Source organism: Emys orbicularis, chromosome 1 (assembly GCF_028017835.1).
Source record: "Emys orbicularis isolate rEmyOrb1 chromosome 1, rEmyOrb1.hap1, whole genome shotgun sequence".
In the NCBI taxonomy this organism is placed as follows: Eukaryota; Metazoa; Chordata; order Testudines; family Emydidae; genus Emys; species Emys orbicularis.
Genome location: NC_088683.1, coordinates 49,609,790 through 49,627,205, shown reverse-complemented (window position 1 = coordinate 49,627,205; position 17,416 = coordinate 49,609,790). Strand labels below are relative to the sequence as shown.

Here is a 17,416-nt window from a genome sequence, read left to right as displayed (position 1 = left end):
TCTTGCAGAATTTTCCTTGAATACAAATAATCTACAAGTGGGTCATATACTGCATATTCTGAACAGTTAAGATTACCCATGGCAGAATATTAGTGCACAGAACATTAAAATACATAAATAAATAAAATATGTATCTGGAATATCAACAGAAGACCATTGAGTAGGAGTTGGGAGGCTGGGATTACCTCTGTACTCTGCATTAGTGTGTCCAGTTCTGGTGTGCACACTTCAAAAAGGATGTTCATAAACTGGAAAGGGTTCAGAAGAGGGCTACAAGAATTATTCAAAGTCTGGAAGACATGCCTTACAATGGGAGAGTTAAGAAACTATCTATTTAGATCAGTGGTCCCCAAACTGTGGGATATGCCCCCTTATGGGGGCACGGAGGAACTTTTGGGAGGGTGCGGTGGGGCCCAGGCCAGCCTCCCTTCCCTGGGCCGCTCCCAGTTGCGGCCCCGCTCCCAGCTGTGGCCCCAGCCGCTGCTCCCAGTCTCTGGCCCTCTTCCCAGCCCCAGTGGGGCCCAGAAAGATTACATTACAGGTAAGGCGGGGGTGCAACATAAAACATTTGGGGACCACTGGTTTAGATAAACCAAGAGAAGATGAAGAAGTGGTTTGATCACAATCTACAAGTATCTACATGGGGAAGAGATTTCTAATAGTAGATGGCTCTTTAATCTAGCAAAACAAGCAAACAAAAAGGCATAAAACGATACAGTAGTTGGAAGATGAAGCTAGACAAATTCAGGATAGAAATAAGGCACACATTTTAACAGTGAGGATAATTAACAATTGGAACAAGCCATCTATGGGTGTGGTGGATTCTCCTTCACTCGGTGTCTTTAAATCAAGACTGAATATCCTTCTAAAAATAAATGCTCTAGCTCAAACAAGTTTTAAGCTTGATATAGAATTTACTGGGTGAGATTTTATGACCCTTCTGACCTTAAAATCTATTAACTTTAACTTCTTCCATTCCCTTCCCCCATTTTATTTTATTTCAGCCTTGTTATATACATTTGCAATTACAGCTTGTTGATTTTGCAGAAAGCACAAAACTGCACTTTCACCCTGGTCATTAAACTATAAGCAGTCTTTAAAATTAAATGGATCTGAACAAACCCCAAATTTTGGGGCTGTTCAACTCTAGAATGAAACCTCACCATTCAGGCTAATGTCTGCTTCTCAGCATTTCTGCTATAAACTTAGTAACTAATAATTTTGAATGCTTCAAATTTGTGTGTGTCCAACTTGGAACATGTTAAAGGGGCCTGATTTTTAGAAAGTCCTGAGCATTTCCCTAGTGAAAATCAGGTCCTTTTAAGGTGTCTCAAATTGGGCACCCAAAGTCACCAGTCACTTAAAAAAATTGCTCTCTTATTCAAATAAAAAAGCCTCTTGTGCTCCCTAAGTCCTGCTGCTGTGGCTCATTAGATTTGTATAAAATCATTCACAGAAAGTTCACGATCCAAATGCAGGTGTTTTGTTTCACAAGAGTTCATGAGATTTAGCTGGAGTTTCAGGTCCACCCAAAACTCAAGCAAATGCTGGCAAAACTCACCCATTCCCTAATGAACTTTTCCTTTGGCAGAAGATTTTTAAAGCAAGAAATGGTGGGTATGTTCAATTTATAGACAGTACAGTCAGGTTAAGGGAATTAAGTCTGATTCAAGAAGTGACAGAGGAGATAGGACAGCATCCAAGATAGTCTGCTCAGAAACTCGTACCTTACACAAGGAAGGAGGGTGGGGAAGACTGACTAGAGTACAAAAAGCATTTAACCAAATAATATCAGCATGGAATACTACAAAGTGGAGCTCTCAGATTTATTTTATTGCTAAGCAAGTGTTTTATGCTCAAACTTTCATAGGTTATCACAACCTTGAGATAAACTTTACGAACTGGGTATATTCCTGTCTTTTGAGTCAGTGTTTCTCCTCACCCACACTTACGAAACAAGATCCTCCCCTGTGTTGGAGCAGCTTTCTGCCACGCCACTAGTACAAAGCTATCCTCAGCCCAGTGGATCCAACCCATAGAGATCTCACCTAGGGTTACCATAGTTAAAAAATAAAAAAAGAGGACATTCCACGGGGCCCTGGCCCCGCCCCTTTCCCACCCCCGGCCCCGCCCCAACTCCGCCCATTCCCCGCCCATTCCCCAAAGTCCCCGCCCTAACTCCCCCTCCTCCCTCCCAGCCACGCGAAAAGGGCTGCCCAAGCACTACCGGCTTCACGGTTTGCCGGGCAGCCCCCAGACCCTGCGCCCCCGGCCGGCGCTTCCCCAGCGCAGCTGGAGCCCGGGAGGGGAAGCGCCCAGCCGGGGGCGCAGGGTCTGGAGGCTGCCCGGCAAACCTGTGAAGCCGGTAGCGCTCGGGCTTCGGGCAGCCCCCATGCCTCCGGACCCCAGCTGCCGGCCGGGCACTTCTCCTCCCCGGCTCCAGCTGCTCTGCTCCTCCCCTGACTCAGACTTCGGCTCTGCTTAAGAGCCAAGCTGCCCGAGCCAGCGCTACGGGCTTCGGGCAGGCCCCGTGCCTCCGGACCCCAGCCGCCGGCCGGGCACTTCCCTTCCCGGGCTCCAGCTGCTCTGCTCCGGTGGCGCAGGGTCCGGAGGCACGGGGCCTGCCCGAAGCCCGTAGCGCTGGCTCGGGCAGCTTGGCTCTTAAGCAGAGCCGAAGTCTGAGTCAGGGGAGGAGCAGAGCAGCTGGAGCCGGGGAGGAGAAGTGCCCGGCCGGTGGCTGGGGTCCGGAGGCACGGGGGCTGCCCGAAGCCGGTAGCGCTGGCTCGGGCAGCTTGGCTCTTAAACAGAGCCGAAGTCTGAGTCAGGGGAGGAGCAGAGCAGCCGCGGGAGAGGAAGTGCCCGGCCGGTATTTTTCCCGGACATGTTCCGCTTTTTGGCAATTCCCCCCGGACGGGGGTTTGATTGCCGAAAAGCCGGACATGTCCGGGAAAAACCGGACGTATGGTAACCCTAGCTCACCTGCATAAGGGGATCCTCCACTGACCTTCCGGGACCTTGAGGCCATTGGCAGGCAGCTCAAGTTAGAGTAGCCAATTTACACCAGGGAAGCAGACTGGTGCAGAATGACCCAGGCTTGAAAGAGTGCAAACATGTCTTAAACCCACTGGAATAGATTAGGCCTATTTTATAGCACCCTCCTCCTGTTGGACCGAGCTTTACTCTACTGAGTCAGCTCACTCCCTGGGCTAACCCTTGTCTATGTTTCTCAAGGAATCCAGGGAAACTATTTTCAGCTGGAGCAGTTTCTTTAACTGAGCCTTCTTAACAAACACAGTCCCACCTCCCCCAGACTCTTACTTCAAAGTCTGTGCGAGCGCAGCAGTCCTGTCCCCAACCTCTCATACCACTAATTCCCACAGCAAGTTTACCTGGCTCTTGCCTCAGCCCTCCATGGCTCCCCAGTAGTCTCCCCTCTTGTCTATCTGGTTTTCTGAAGCAGTTCCTTTCAGTAGTCGTGCCACTGTCAGTACACTGGACACAGCACCCAGGCACTTCCACAGTCCCTCCCCTCCCCGTCATTGTTGCTGCCCTCTTTTATAAGGGCAGCTAAGTAATTCCATCTCTTTCCTCAGATACAGGGGGTGAGCTAATCAGGCAGCCAGGCCAGCTCCAGGCCTCTGACCCCAGAGGAATGTTATCCCTTACTCCTTCAGAGGATAGATCCTGCTGAGTTGTGCTGAGCAGTCCTTGGCCACAGTGGAGGATCTGGCCTATTGTGTATATTCTCTGCCTAATAAGAAGTGTCATTATAGTTTCAAATCCACTGCAAGCCCATCAGCTTAGAGATGGGCTTCAGTTGCTCAGTCCAACTGAGATCCAAAAGTTAAGGGGTATTAAATCTAGGAGTTTGTTTGGGCCACATCTCTATTTCTGTGAGATATGAAAGGTTTATGTTCTTGCTGGAAATACAGAAGTCATCATGTGAGTGAGCAAACAGGCGAGGGAGTGTATTTTGCTTGTAACTAAAGAGGAAAATGATTAAATTGAGTGGAATGGTGTTCCAGCTCCTTCTTGAAATCCTTTGCTTCTGTTTCAGCTCAAATATACTTACAGATTCCCTAGGGCATTTCACACAATGGCGCCTGCACTATGATCTTTGTAGTTGTTGGGAATGCTCTTGAGGCTTGCTGTGCAGAAAACAGATGGCAGAGAGAGAGAGAGAGGAAGACCACTTCCAAGAGGAAGGAGGGGGAAGAAGAGAAGGAGAATTGGGTGGGGGCGGGGGAGAGGGAAGGCAGAGTGTGGAGAAGAGAACACAAAGGAAATTGGGGAGAGTGGATAGAGAAGTGAGAGTATGGGGTATTAGTGAGAATAAAGCGAGAGCAAGGGCAAGAGCGAAGAGAAAGTGAAGAGATCTGGGGGTGGGGTGTGTAGAGAAGGGGAGAGTGAAAGGAGCAGAGAAGAAGGAAGTCAAGAGTATTAGAGAGAGAAGAAGGAAGTGAGGGTGAACTACAAAGAGCAGACAGTGTGGATGGCTGAGATCTCTGCTCTGTTCTATCATTTGCAGGGTTGTTTTATTTTAGGGGGTCCGAAGGTTGGCAACCCAAGTGCAGACCATTCTCCTCTCCTCCCTTAATCACCCACAGATGTAACTGAAGTCACTGGGAACTGTAGGGGCTCTGTACTTCTGAATGATCAGGCTGCAGGTTTATCAATTTGGACATCCAAAAATGAATGTATCCAGTAGAAGTGGATGCTCCATAATTATTATACATTTATATGTTGTTCAGCATCAACAGGTTAAATTCATCCCTGATTTGACTACACTTTCTTCAGTAAAGTTACACCCAAGGATGAATATGGCCCAATACTATATGTTTTTTGCAGTGGCTAATGCATGTTCCAAACAATTAATGTGTGTCACATTTATTTTGATTTTTTGGTTTGTATTTGCCATTGGTAGCTACCTCTAAATGGAAAAGTTGAGTAACTAGGATCGATTTAGACAAAACATGAAATATTCTGCTGACTCCTTTGGAATCAAATTAATAAAACACTTGTTATCTGTGACACTCCCAGAGTAGAGCCCCCTGTCTACTCTGTGCTATAATCTCCCGTGCTGAATTGAAGGGAAGATTTCTTTGACAGTGTAACACAATAGGTGTCTCTGTCAGAAAATCTCTAATGGCACAAAATATTTTGTCAATGACACAAAATGGTACCATATTATATTTTATGCACAAACAGGATGAAATCCTGACACCATTTAAGTCAATGGTAGTTTTGCCATTAACTTCAGTGGGTATGTCTACACTGCACACTGAGCTTGGGCTTTGATTCAGGTTTGAGCCCAAGCCTGCCTTCTGTCCCTACACAAATCCGTCTGACTTGCAACAGCAAGCACTCTGGACTCTGGTCTTAGGATATGCTGGTGGGGTGGGTCAGAGCCCAAGTCCCCCTGGGACTCCTGGGACACTGTCATTTTGCAGCGTGCACACAGCTCAAGATGCACACCTGAGTTAGAAGGTCTGCGTAGTGACGATTGGATGTGTTAGCACAGCTGTGAGACCCAAGTTTAGCAATTGTAAGCCCGTGTTTACAATGCAGTGTGGACACAGGCACCGACTGCATGGGTGCTCCGGGGCTGGAGCACCCACGGGGAAAAATTAGTGGGTGCTCCGCACCCACCGGCAGCCAAGCTCACCCCGCCTCTTACCCGCTTCCTCCCTTGAGCGTGCCATGTTCCTGCTCCTCTCCCTCCCTCCCAGCACTTCTGCCCACTACGAAACAGCTGTTTGGCGGCGTTCCGGGGGGGGGGGGGAGGAGCGGGGACACAGCGCGTTCAAGGGAGGAGGCGGGGAAGAGGTGGGATGGAGACTTGGGGAAGGGGGTGGAATGGGGGCGGGGTGGAGGCGGAGCAGGGGTGGGAAGAGGCAGGGCGGGGGTGGGGACTTGAGGGAAGGCTCATGGTTCTTGGACAGTGAGGCTAAAAATAGCAGTGTGGATGTTGAGGCTTGGGCTGAATCTCAGGCTCTAACACCCCTCTGTCCCCCCAGCACAGCCCAGGTTTCAGCGCAAGCCTGGACATCTACACTGCAATTTTTAACCTCGCTGCCTGAGCCCATGACCCCGAGTCAGATGATCCAGTGTGGATGTATCTTGAGTCCACAACCTGGGTCTCATGGACCCGCGTTTACAATGCAGTGGGGCCAGACTTTCACCCATAGTGTGTAATGGAAGTTCCAATAGATGCCACAGTTCTCTGGCTGGTCTCTACTGGAAGAACAGTAGCACTAGGAACCAGTAACTGTATTTTCGAATGGAACCAGTAGGAACTGGGGGGGAAAAATCAGCTCAAATATCTAGATATATAAATACACAAATATCTAATGGCATAGTGGAGAGACATAAAGGTTTTATCTGTAAGAGCAAGGGATGGATGCAGTATTCATGCACAGCCAGTGAAGCCCTGATTGAGCTATGCAGGTCAATCCCAAATGAGTGCCTATAAAACCTGTATATCGTGGCACCCTAAATACCTCATACATTACAGATATACTATTTTTGACAAGTTTGGAAGCGTTTTTAAAAGATGTTGGTGCTATTTTTCACATCTCTCTGCCTGTAAACTCAAGCATCCATATTGTTTACAGGAGTTTGACTGTATAGGTCTCCATGAGGGAGGGAAATAATAATACCTCTCTCTTGTATAGTGCTTTTCATCAACAGATCTCAGAGTGCTTCACAGGAGGTGGTCAGTATCACTATCCCCATTTTACAGATGGGGGAAGGAGGCACAGGGAGGTGAAGTGACTTGCCCAAAGTCACCCAACAGGGCAACAGTAGAGCTAGGGATAGAATCCAGGTCTCCTGAGTCCCAGTCCCAGTCCAGTGCTCTATCCACTAGGCTGCACTGCCTCAACTTCAGAACATTCTATTACCCAAAATAGCTTTTTCCATATATAAGTATCTTGATTTTTAAGCTCAGATATTTCCAAATCTTCTATGGTGGGAAGAGAAGGCTATTGAAGGCTATTATTGAATTGAAAAACTGGGAGTCTCCCCTTTCCTGAGGTACCAGGCACCCAATTTCTAGGCTGTGAGATGCAGGGCATTTAATCTGTCCCTGAACCAGGACTGAACAGTATTGTTCATTCTATCCCCGAGGCCAGTGTTAATTTGCAAGGGAGGAAGAAGGAAATACTTTCCTGGCTTGTTATTTTATTTATTTATTTTCATGCCTGTTGGAGATGTCTCAGCGGTTTGGAATGTTAGAAATTGTTCAGAGTAGAATGATGAATGGTCACAATCACAGGTAAGGTGATCAAAGGCACATTGTAAAGGGAGAGCTGAAACTCCTGGCACAAAATTAATATCTAGAGGTGGGCTTAAGCCAGAACACTGGATCTAAACAGCCCTGAAATCTGGGGTTTTTGAAATCCAGGTCTGAATTTTGGGGAGTAACCCAGTCTCTCTTAACAAGGGATAGTTTTTGGGTTGCAAGTGTATGAACTGGAGATTGATTTTCCCTAGTTGATCCCATTGCTGAAGTAAGAAGTCACATGCTGGTTGATTTAATCAGTCAATATAATAAATATTCAGGCTGGTACCACAATAAGACAATCTTTCACCTTCTCCTCCCCCTCATTGTCCTCATAAGGAAAAGGTCAAGCCAACTTTCTGAATGAAGAAAAACTTTAAAACAACAACAACCACAACCACCACCCTAGTCCCACTCATTCAGAATGCAATACTCATCAGCTTTCATGTTTCAGAAATAATAATGGCATAAAACAGAAAGAAAATGCTGCACAAAGGTTTCAGTTTTGTACTAAAGAAAAAGCAAAGTCTCCTGGGTCCAGATTCTCCCATGTGTTCCACTCAAGATTCTGGCCATATGTGGCCAGTGGAGAATTCCCCTTGCAGAGGAGAACTTTCCAGTGGTGTAAAGCTAATGGAGGTGGCATCAACTACTGATGGGTGCAGGGTTCTCCCCAGTGTTAGGCTTCTCAACTGCTCCAACTCTAGAGCCGGACAGCGTAGGATCAGGGAGACACAAATAGATCCCTAGTCCTTCCCTCACCCCTGCCAATCATGAGAGGGAATTAATCCCCTGTTTTATATTTGTTGATTTTGTGTTTTTACCACTGACCATTCATCAAATCTTAAATAAGAGATGGCCCAAGCTGTAAAGTTTGGATCCCAAACCCTTGCAACCTCCCCAAAGACAAGGGCTTTGGGGATCTAGGGTATTGAAACCACTGTGGGTATGGACTTCCCTGAATTTTGTGGTGTTCAGAATCAAAGTTTGGTTCATGATCTTCTCTAACTATAACTGCAAACACACATTTGTCACTCTTCTCTCAGGTAGGAAATGTACATAAGTGGTTAGAGGTTTAGAATTAGATTATGTAAAAGGTCCATTCTTTACTTCTGGGGAACTAATGTTTAAGACTAATATTTGTTCATAAGACTTGATAAGCTTTTGGTGAGCCCTGAGGTAAATAAATGTTTACACTTTAATTACTCATTTCTGAATAAGGAAACAATGAAATAAGCAAACAAATTTGTGTGATCTTACAGTTATCTCCATCTAAACTCTCTATATGCATTTGCTTTTGGTTAATTTGCAACTTGTGTCATTTGGATATGGAAAATACACATCTAATTTTTAAAATCTTTTAACAGGAGATTTCAAAGTTTCCTGAGAAAGACTATACAGTATTAGGGGAAGGCGGAATCACCCTGAGTGGAGGTCAACGGGCAAGAATCTCACTAGCTAGGTGAATATTTTATCATCTGAATGGCTGACATGTCACATTTGGGAAACATAGTATGAACAGTTTAATGAAATGTGGACCTAATTCTGCCATATAGATATATGTGCATAACTCCAGTGGGAGCTGCATTTTAACATCAGAGATCAGATTTTTGTCCTGTGAAAATACAGGCATTTAAGATACATCTATACGTTCATTAATTTAGTTCAGAAATACCCAGAAGTTCAGCAAAAGATGAAAGTTTCCATAGTTAACTGAAACTGTCAGTTTAAAGTTCACAGCATGAAATGTTGATTGTCTGAGCACCAGAGAAATGCTTGTCATGTGCAAATAGAAATACGAAATATTTCAGCAACTGTCACCAGAGGGTTGCAAAGAGCTTTACACATTAAATAATTGAGACTCATAATGCTCTCAGAGGTTGTCAGATATTGTCTCCATTTTCCAAACAGGGAAACTGAGGCACTGAATGGTTAAAGCCCACATTGTCAAAACAATGGTGACTGATTTTAGATGCCTGGGTTGGGTGAATTTTATGACAGGCCCAAGGCCTAATGTTCAGAGTTGCTGAGCACCCAAAAGTCTAGTTAAAGTTAATGAGAGCTGTGGGTGGCCAGAACTTCTGATTAAACAGGCCCTACGTTTCTCAGTTTGGCCATTCAAAATTAGTGGATACTTTCAAAAGTTCTATAGCAGCAGACTAATGGACACAGGCAAGCTGATCACACAGCAGTAGACTCAAATTCAGTCATATGAGTTAAGTCATAAGTTTACTTTAATCATTCTTTAAATCAATTAAGTTATTTCATCAGGAAGGAAACAAATCAAACAAACAGTTGAAGGCCAGCTGCTAAAAATGCATGAGCATTACAAAATAAATAACCAGGGAGTTGGACTGTTCTAGTGGCATGATACCACCACATGGCTATATCATCTGGGATTGATGATAAAAGCTCCCACTCCCAAGCAGACCGGGGTGTGTCAGAAGAGGTGTATTTGCTTTCTAGGAGAGGATGTACATGGTCTATTCAGTAATATGATAGCTGATTTAGAACGTAAAATTAGCATTTTCTCCAAAGCAGTTCTTCATTAACCGTCTAGCTTCAGGCTAGGTACTGTACTGTAAAAGGCTCTCAGAAGGGAGAGGGAGACAGGTTAAAAACAGTCAGACTTACACAGTTATTTAGAATCAATGTAATAAAAGCCATGTCACTGAAACCTAACAGAGCAAAACAGCACAATATAATACTCAAAAGGTAGCAAACAGTTAGAGAAGAGCCTGAGTCAGAGATGTTCAGCTCCAGATCTGGATTATGTGTGCATAAGAGGGACAGCCACAATTGCATTCTCAGCACTCCGAGCGCAAGGCCTGATCCCTGGAAGTGGCTCTGCGATGCAAACCACTTCAAAGGAGACAAAGCAAAGACCTTACCTCCTCTCCACACAAGCCAGCAGAGCGATCCCTCATAAGGTGTTGCACAGTGGCTGTGCTTCCTAGAACTTCAGTGTCTCTCATGCTGTCCCTAGGGCTGTGTTCTAAACATTCATTCAATCAAGAGACAACCCTCCCAGTAAAATTGTTGAGGAAGAATTTTGTTTTTAAAGATACGTATGGTTTGCTTATTTCCCCCCTTATTTAAGATGGACATCTATTAAGGATTAAGCTCAAAGAAATATCATATTTGGTATAATAGAATTAAACCACCCAAACTAGTCAATGCACCCTTGGGGGAAGCTGCAAAGGAATAACCAGGGGATGGGGGTACAAGGTGGGTGAAGTAATATATTTTATTGGACCAACTAATTACCTCACCCACCTTGTCTCTCTAATATCCTGGAACCAACATGGCTACAACAACACTGCATACAGGGGAAGGGGAAGCAGACTGAATTCTCAATTATTCTCCAGAATATGAGCTTTTCTTAAAAGAAGCCTCTAGCTGGTGTAGTTGTGAAGAAAAACACCTTCAAAATATGAAACAGTGTAACCAAATGCGGTGATGTCTGCCTGGGTTTGCAGAGCCTGAAACAATAGTTTTGACATGTGAACTGCCCCATTCATTTCAATGGGTGCCAGTGATGATTGGTTAACAATCAGGTGACAATGTTGAAATTTAAAGTATACCAATGCTCAAAACACACAGCAGAAGTAAGATCATATTATGAAGACATAGACCAGCATTTCTCAAATACTGGGCATGCTCCAGTGCGGGTGAGGTGAAAGATACATATATTAAGACGTGGAGGCCTTTAGAACACTTGGCAGAGTTGCAAGTAGGCAGAGGGTGTGGTTAATTCAACTTTCCTGAAGGGGGCATGCCTCATCTTTCGAAAGTTTGGGGAATGCTGAACTAAAGTATAAACCATTCAGATTTCCATAAAAACTATCAGACTGATTAAATACCTTCCCAAACTCTGTGTACAGCCATGTTTATAAACTTCCAAAGGAAATCTGGTCAATTCCTGGAATGTCATATGATTGACTTTATCAATCTACTGTTGTGTGATCAGCTTGCCAATAGGCATTAGTCTTCAGCTGTATAATTATATTTTTAAAATAAAAAAAGTCACAGACAGTATAGGCAACATCCAATATATAGCGCTGAGCTGAACTCTACCATTAACGTAGGAAGTAAGTTATAAACTTGCCAACCGTTGAAAATGTCAAGAACAATATGATTACTGTGCAGTCACTACATCAAAATGTACAATAAGTGAATTCAATCATAATAGAAGGTCTTTCAGTAAAATTACCTATACTATTGGCAGAATATACTATTAATGTTTTTAGTGGCTATATGTTTTTCATATTATGTTTGTTCAACATAACTGTTTAGAAACAAATGTTAAAAGATTTTTAAGTACTTTAAATGGAAGTAAAATCCAATTTTCAGGGTTTTCTTAATTATTTCTTTGTACTAATTTATAGTGTCATGTTTTACAATCACACAATAAGACAAAGGGCCTGCTCCTGCTTCCATTGACGTCAATGGCAAAACTCTTGTTCACTTTAGTGGGGGCAGGGTTGGGCCCCAGTGTCCAACTCAGGATCATTACAGTCTAAGATTCTGACCCCGCAAATACTTAGGCACAGGTGAACATCAAGCATGTGAGTAGTCCTACTCACAAGTAAAGGTAGTTGTGCAGTTTCTTTTGATTACATGAAATTCCATGAAAAATTACTTTACTATGCAAACTACCCTGCTACAAGGAAAGGCTTTATTAAAAGGTGAATTATAAACCTATTTAATTCTGAACACTAATTCCCTGTAAATAAGCAGTCTAGATTCTTATGTCTATTAGTTACAGCTCTTATGAGATTCAATTTTAAAAGCATGCATTATAAATTAAACTTAAATTGAACTGGTAGATAGTAATGAAAGCTAATTTCATTTCCATTTCCTCTGTTTAGAGCAGTGTACAAAGATGCTGATTTGTATCTCCTGGATTCTCCTTTTGGCTATTTAGATATTTTAACAGAAAAAGAAATATTTGAAAGGTACTGTATTTTTTCCAAGGTTTGTTTCTGGGTGTTCTGTCAAGCAGCACAATGCAAAGCACAAATCCAAGAAAGAAAACACTCCCTCATCTATTTGCCACAGAATTTATATGAATATGCCCAAAATATAGAAGTGGTCAAAATGATACATAGTTTTTAGGAATCATTTTGGATACTGAATCCAAAGCCATGTGACAATATATCACCTTTTGGCTAGCAGGCATCGTATACTCATTAAACCTGCCCATACAGTAATTGGACATATTGTAACTCCTATAGCTTATTCATCCCCAGATACAGTTATATATTCTCTCTCTCTCTCTCAAATTACACATACAATATAATAGTGAGTGTGTGCACACATGACAAGTGCTTGTGGCATATTATCTTTAATAGTTTAAAATAGTTTAAATAGTTATCAACTGTTTCATGGGTGTTGATGTTCATAGAAAATAGTATTTTGTCCTTTTTTGTGTAAACCCCAACAGGCTGGTCACACAAAAGGACCCACTGACCAGCTGGAAAGGCGAGATTGACAGCAGACTGGGCAAGCACATATGTACCTAAAGGACACCCCCATACGTCGATTATACAATAATTCCCTGCTCTCCATGAAGTTTCCCAGTTACATCTGTGTGGTGTATGAAAGTTTTGCATGGCTGCAAGTGGGGAACTTACAAGCAGCTCAGCTGTGCCACCATTACGTTGAGCCTAACTAGAGGCCAGCGTCCATTCTTCTGCTCACCCCCCTGGAACCCCAGATGAACACTAATTGTGTGTTCCACCCACTTCTCTGCCCTATAAAAGCAAATGGAGTAAGAGTGGAAGTGATGAAAGTAATATGAAAGCATGGAGAGGAAATATTGAATAATTGCCCTGGTTTTAAAATGCATATAATTCTTTTGTTTTTTGTAGCTGTGTTTGCAAGTTGATGGCAAATAAAACTAGAATCCTGGTGACTTCAAAACTGGAACATTTAAGGACAGCAGACAAAATATTAATTTTACATGAAGGGACCAGCTATTTCTATGGAACATTTTCTGAACTTCAGGCTCAGCGGCCTGACTTCAGCTCAAAGCTGATGGGATTTGATTCTTTTGATCAGTTTAGTCCAGAGAGAAGAAACTCAATTCTGAATGAAGCTCTCCGACGGTTTTCCATTGATGGAGATGGAGTGGGTTCCCGAAATGAATCCAAGAAGCAATCTTTTAAACAAACTACTGATTTCAATGAAAAAAGAAAGAACTCCATCATTATTAATCCACTTAATGCTAGCAGAAAGTTTTCGATAATACAGAAAGCCCCAGCACAGGCCAATGGGATAGAAGAAGGTTATAGTGAGCCACCAGAAAGAAGGTTGTCTCTGGTGCCCGATTCTGAACAGGGTGAGGCCATTCTGCCTCGGAGCAATTTACTAACCACAGGGCCCATGTTCCATGGACAGAGGAGGCAGTCTGTGCTGAACTTGATGACCCGTACCTCAATTAACCAGGGACAAAGCTTTTACAAAAAGGGGAGTACATCTGTACGTAAAATGTCGATGGTCCCCCAGTCTAACCTGTCTCCCGAGAGAGACATCTATGCTAGGCGCTTGTCTAAAGACAGCGTCTTGGACATAAGTGATGAGATTAATGAAGAAGATTTGAAGGTATGTGCTGATTTGTATTGCCCTTCTTTTTAGATGGAATACTTTGCTGATAGCATTGAGCACTACAGTCCTTCTATGTTTTCCACCTTTCTTGTAATGAATTATGTGGTACTGCTCTGTAGAGTGTCCTTTATTTTTCTATCTCAAATACCAGTTTGAAATTTAGTTAAAGAATTTATATATAATCTGAAAGAATGACTCTAGGAGGACTCTTTTGTTGCAATATCACTGCATCAGACCCTCAAGAATAGCTCCTGTCTACTTTTCAGATTTTATAACAAGTCATGTACAACTTTTGAAAACCATCTATTCCCTTACAGTTACCGACTTGTAAGAGTAATTATGTGGAAATCAAATTTGAAATCAAATTTGAAACTAAAGTTTGTGTGGTTTTTAAACTAAGAATCAAGAATAGACATTTGAAACATTAACTCATGGAATAAATTAAACCAATTGGAATAGTTACACACATTGAATGTAGCTATTCAATATTGCAGCTGATCAGGCTACAAGTTGATAGTATTTGATTTATAAAAAAACTGAACAAATTTCACATGGTGATGCAGACACTGGAGAGAAGATTATGCTGAATTAGTTATAGTATAATGGAGTTTCTGGTAATAACGTCGTAGTTAAAACACAGATGAGATTTGCACTTAAAACAGGTCTAAAATATCTCTATTTCACTTTTTAATGAATGAATTTCATTTCCAAGTTTGGCAAAGTTGCTCTTTGGAGGACAACTGATGTTTTCTAGGTCACTTTCTGAATGAAAATTTTGTACTTTTATTATTATTATTGTTACCATAGTGCCTAGGAGCCCTACTCATGGATACAGCTATGTGCTGTATACAATGAAGAAATGCTTAAAGCTCGTTATTATTTAAAAATTAGCATTTCTCACCTTTTCTTTTGCCTGAGTGATCTTAGTAGAACAGAGATTCCTCAAAGTTTCTGTATTGTTGAATTTCTTTGAAACCTCATGTGTAGGTAATGTTTGAAGAAATTAAGACATAATCAAGCTATGTTTTTAGCAATGGTGTGTTGATCTGAGGATTGTTATTATCAGGCTATGTCAACAGCTCAAGTGATTTTTAAGTGGTGTCTTTATGCAAGAGGTAACTCAACAATTATCTTGCACTATGTGAATAACTGATTTTTGGTTTGGTGACCAAACTAAAAAAAAAAAAAAAAATTAAATTGTTTCAGGTCAAACAAAATGTTTTGTTTCTTTTGATTTTTTTTTACCTTTAAAAAAAAATCAATATGGATATAACATTCTAAATGGATTTCAAATGGGAAAGTCAAAATGAAAAATTTAGAATTTTCTTTATTTTTTCTTCTTCTTTTTCAGCTGAAACAATTCAGCAAATTCTGTATGAATTTGTGAAATGTTTTGGTTAACCTGAATATTCATTTTTCAGTAAAAGGTTTCACCTGAAAAATGTCACTCCTACCTACAATTACCATCCCTCCTCTCCAGTCAAACTGAATGCTGCATTTCTGTCACTTAAAATGAATCAGTGCAGGAGGGATTGTAGTCACATATCAATAGTTCTTATGGGTAGAGGTGGTCATTCTAACCATGTTCTTATTGATTATCTTGGCAGGAATGTTTTATTGATGATGCAGAAAGCATGAGTGCTGTTATTACCTGGAATACATATTACAGATACATTACCACCCACAAAAGCTTGACTTTTGTGCTAATTTTGTGTGTAGTAATCTTTTTAATTGAGGTAAGACTATTCTGCTTGTAAAATCATGTTATGTTTGTTCAGATTGAGCATTTTTTTGTTTCAAATATAAAAGTATTTAGTGTCAACATTTTTGCATATGCATTTTTGTTGGCTGCTGGCTTAATTGCTGATGAGTGGTGTTGGGATATTACTTTTTTGGTTTACTATTGTTTATCAAAGACAATGAGTTAGTGCAAGGCTGTACAAGAGTCCATAATCCCAATTCACACAAGGAATTTGGAACTCAAGTCCAACTCAAGTCCAACACACCCGAGATCCTCCAACCCCTGCTCAGCTGCAGCCCACACCGCTTCCCGCAGCTCCCATTGACCGGGAACGGCGAACCATGGCCACTGGAAGCTGCAGGCGGCTGTGCCTGCGGACAGTCAATGTAAACAAATTGTCTTGCGGCCTGCCAGTGGATTACCCTGATGGGCTGCGTGCAGCCCGCAGGCCGCAGGTTGCCCACCACTGCTATAGATGCTGCCTTAAACCTAGTAGAATGAGCTATTCTAGATCTAGAGGTACCAGATTCATGACCCAGCCAGGGCATTATTACAAGGAAAATGTACAAGAACTTACCTTGTGGCCAAGTGTTGTATGTGTGCACATTTGCAAGAAGCTCATGGTCCTTAATGCCCAACTACAGTATCTTGAGGCCAGAGTTGGTGAACTGGTAGAGCATGCAGAGGAAGAAGTGGATACTCACAGAAACAGCATGTAAGGATTCTGTAAAGCAGGCCCACCTCAGAATTGGCTCTCTGCATCCCTCAGATGAGAACGCTGGTTATGTACTGGGAGGCACTCAAGGTGGAGACGGGCTGTGAGACATAGGAGGACAGGGGGAGATTTTGATTACTAGGTTACTGTGACAGCTCTTCAGTAATTTATCTAGCTGGTGCAAAGATGGCAGATCTCATGAGACATCTAAAACAAATTTCTAATAAGTATTGGGGTGCAATCTGTGGTAAGGCATATCTTGATAGCAGTGATGTGGGGAGATATAAGAGAGATGACCTAGGATCTACATTTAAATTACTAGGAATAAGGTTTAAGTATAAGATCTATCCAGTAGTTTTTTCTGAAATGCTTCCAGTATCATCAGATTAACTCAACAGAAGGCTCTGCTGGGTCTCAGTGGATAGATAAGAATTCGGTATAAAGAGGAAGCTTTATATTTATTAGACACTGAGGGATGTCGTGGGGCCAGGAGAGCCTATACAGAAGGGTTGAGATCCATTTTAAACAAAGTGGAACTTGATTGCTGGCACAGCAAATTAACAGTGTGTTGAAGCGTTATTTAAAACTAGCAGCTGAAGGATAGGAGACGTGCTGAGGAACACTCAGATCAGACAAAGAGATTGGTCAGAGAGAATGACAATACTACAGTAACTCTGGTAGCAAAGGACTGGACAGAAATTACAGCTGAACTGAACTGGAGGAAGAGGGACAGATTGAGCTCAAGGGGTATATTCCTGAAAAGTAACAGTGTCAGACAAAGGAGTTAAATAAAATTAGTGATGTGTTGAATTCTTTACTGTCACTTTAAGTCTTGACACATATTTCATATCTACTGGGAAGCAGTCTCATTGTTTCAGTTGTTAACAAAATGTAATAATATTTAAAACAAAAGAAACTTTCAAACATACAGTAAGTGTCCCTTGTCACCAAGAATGCATTTTAGCAAATCGCTGTTAATCCTACAATGCCAACAAATGTAAAAGGTGCTTTGGTACTTGAATGCTTATAAAGTGTATGTATAAATGTAGTTCTCCTTGGGAGGTGCACT

At 42.3% G+C, this 17,416-nt stretch overlaps 1 protein-coding gene across 1 annotated transcript in view; it reads left to right on the top strand.

The window, feature by feature from the left end:
- The window catches only part of CFTR (CF transmembrane conductance regulator), a 134,572-nt gene that overhangs the window by 56,671 nt on the left and 60,485 nt on the right, over positions 1–17,416 (top strand). Inside the window, exons 12-15 of the mRNA XM_065401426.1 lie at positions 8,650–8,744; positions 12,154–12,240; positions 13,156–13,888; positions 15,499–15,627. Of these exons, the coding sequence (XP_065257498.1) occupies positions 8,650–8,744; positions 12,154–12,240; positions 13,156–13,888; positions 15,499–15,627 (1,044 nt within the window). The remainder of the gene's footprint in view (positions 1–8,649; positions 8,745–12,153; positions 12,241–13,155; positions 13,889–15,498; positions 15,628–17,416) is intronic.